We start from the raw sequence: 2,164 nt of genomic DNA, 5'->3' as shown, positions 1-2,164 counted from the left end.
AAATAAATACAGAGATATACTGTGTTCATGGATCAGAAGAAATAATAGTTAAAATGTCCATTTAATAAAATGTCCAAAGCAATAAACAGATTTCATGTAATCCTTACCAAAATTCCAATGGCATTCTTCACAAAAATAGATCAATCCTAAAATTTGTATGGAAACCACACATAGAAAAATGCAAACAGCCAAAGCAATACTGAGAAAGAAAGAGTTGGAGGTATCACCCTTCTTGATTTAAAATTATATTAGAAAGCTACAGTAATCAAAACAGTATGGTACTGATATAACAACAGAAACATAGACCCATATGGTACAGAACAGAGAGCTCAGAAATAAATCCAAACATATACAGTCACCTAATTTTTGCCAAGACCAACAGAGGACACAATAGAAAGAGGAGAATTTCTTCAGTAAATGGTGCTGGAAAAACTGAATTTCCTCATGCAAAGGAATGAAATTGAACTCTCATTTTACACCATACACATAAATCAAATGAAAATAGATAACAGACCTAAATGTAAGACCTAAAACCTTAAACCTCCTAGAAAAGAACATAGAGGAAAAGCTCCTTGACACTGGCTTTGGCAATGCTTTTTTTAGACATCACGCAAAACCCCAGGCTACAAAACCAAAAACAAGTAGAACTAGTTCAAACTAAAAAGCTTCTGCACAGCATAGGAAACAATCAACAAAATGAGAAGGCAACCTACAAATTTGGGACACATATTTGCAAACCACATATCTGATAAGGGGTTAATATCCAAATTTATAAAGAATTCTTACAACTCAAAAGCAGAAAAACAAATAACCCAATTAAAATATGGGCAGAGGACCTGAATAGACACTTCTCCAAAGAAGTCATAAAAGTGGCCAACAGGATATATGGAGATGTAGGTCAAAGGGAACAAAGTAGCAAACATGTGAGATGAATGAGTCTAGAGATATAATGTGCAATATGAGGACTAGTTAATAAAAATGTATTTGGGGATTTTGTTAAATAAGTAGATTTTAGCTGCTCTTCTCACAAAAAAGGTAACTGTGAGATGGTAGATATGTTAATTTGCCTTATTATGAGAACCATTTTACTATCTATATGTATCCCATAGCATCATGTTGTAAACCTCAAATATACACAATAAAATCAATTTTAAAAAAAAGTTTAAGACTCCTTTTCAATCTGGAGTAAACCACTACTACAATTTCCCTGTGCTCCTTTCCAAAATATTCTATGAATATACAATTGTTTAATTCAATTTAACGTTAGGTTTTATACTTGAAAATTGAAAGCATATTATATTCGTCCATTACATATAAAAAGCATCTGTGTGATTCCCTGTCTGTAGAGCACATGCTCCCTCCTTCACTAACACACATACACATATAACCTGTACCTTATACAGAGAATCCTTGTTTGGCTTTAGTCTGATACCGTGGGCAAGCCTGAGTTGACCTGTTGTCCGCATTCCTGACCAGGTGTTTTTCTCACCCACTGGTTTCAACAAAGATGTTACTGGGTTATAGAAGGCTGGTATGGAGACAGGATACCAGGTTCGCATGAAGATGATATCTGGAAAGAGAGAAAATTTACTTTAACATTTTCCAAAGAAGACTCATATCCATCTTGCCAAGAATAAAGAACAAAACATCTACCCCAAACTTCTCTACCTTGTTGCACAATATTTGAAGAGGGACTTCCCCAAGTAAACTACACTTATACAGTAGATGAGCTTTGAACAACACAAGAAAGGTGGTTAGAGGTGCCAATCCCGTGCAGTCAAAAATCTGCGTGTGACACTAATTAAGCACATCTCACACTTTTCCCCAGGTCCTGGCCAGCAGCGCCTGGGGCAGACAGAGGTGGGGAGATGACAGCACCAAGTCATTACTTAAGTAATAGTTAACTACCAACAGAATACTGTTAGGTAGGCTACTTAACTGGTTGGCGAGGTAGGTCATGAAATCACAACCTACCTAACCAAGTTTTTCAATATATTTATTGAAAAAAATCTGCATATAACAGGACCAATGCAGTTCAAACTCGTGTTGTTCAAGGGCCTGCACAGAACTTTTTTTTTTTGTCAATATACAATGTAGTTAGTTATTGTGTCCCATCACCAAAACCTCCCTCCCTCCTCCCTCTCCCCCCTCCCACCCAGATGTG

The 2,164-nt window shown here is 36.3% G+C and overlaps 1 protein-coding gene across 1 annotated transcript in view; it reads right to left on the bottom strand.

Moving 5' to 3' along the window:
- The window catches only part of LOC103608989 (ribosome biogenesis protein BMS1 homolog), a gene marked incomplete at its 5' end in the record, with an annotated part of 22,364 nt that overhangs the window by 10,431 nt on the left and 9,769 nt on the right, over window positions 1–2,164 (bottom strand). The window contains one exon of the mRNA XM_008593369.1: window positions 1,395–1,570. Coding sequence (XP_008591591.1) covers window positions 1,395–1,570 — 176 coding nt within the window. The remainder of the gene's footprint in view (window positions 1–1,394; window positions 1,571–2,164) is intronic.

The sequence above is a fragment of the Galeopterus variegatus genome, unplaced genomic scaffold, assembly GCF_000696425.1.
Source record: "Galeopterus variegatus unplaced genomic scaffold, G_variegatus-3.0.2 Scaffold9052, whole genome shotgun sequence".
Lineage (NCBI taxonomy): Eukaryota > Metazoa > Chordata > Mammalia > Dermoptera > Cynocephalidae > Galeopterus > Galeopterus variegatus.
Note: the sequence above shows the minus strand (reverse complement) of the source record. Positions and strands in the feature narration are given on the sequence as shown.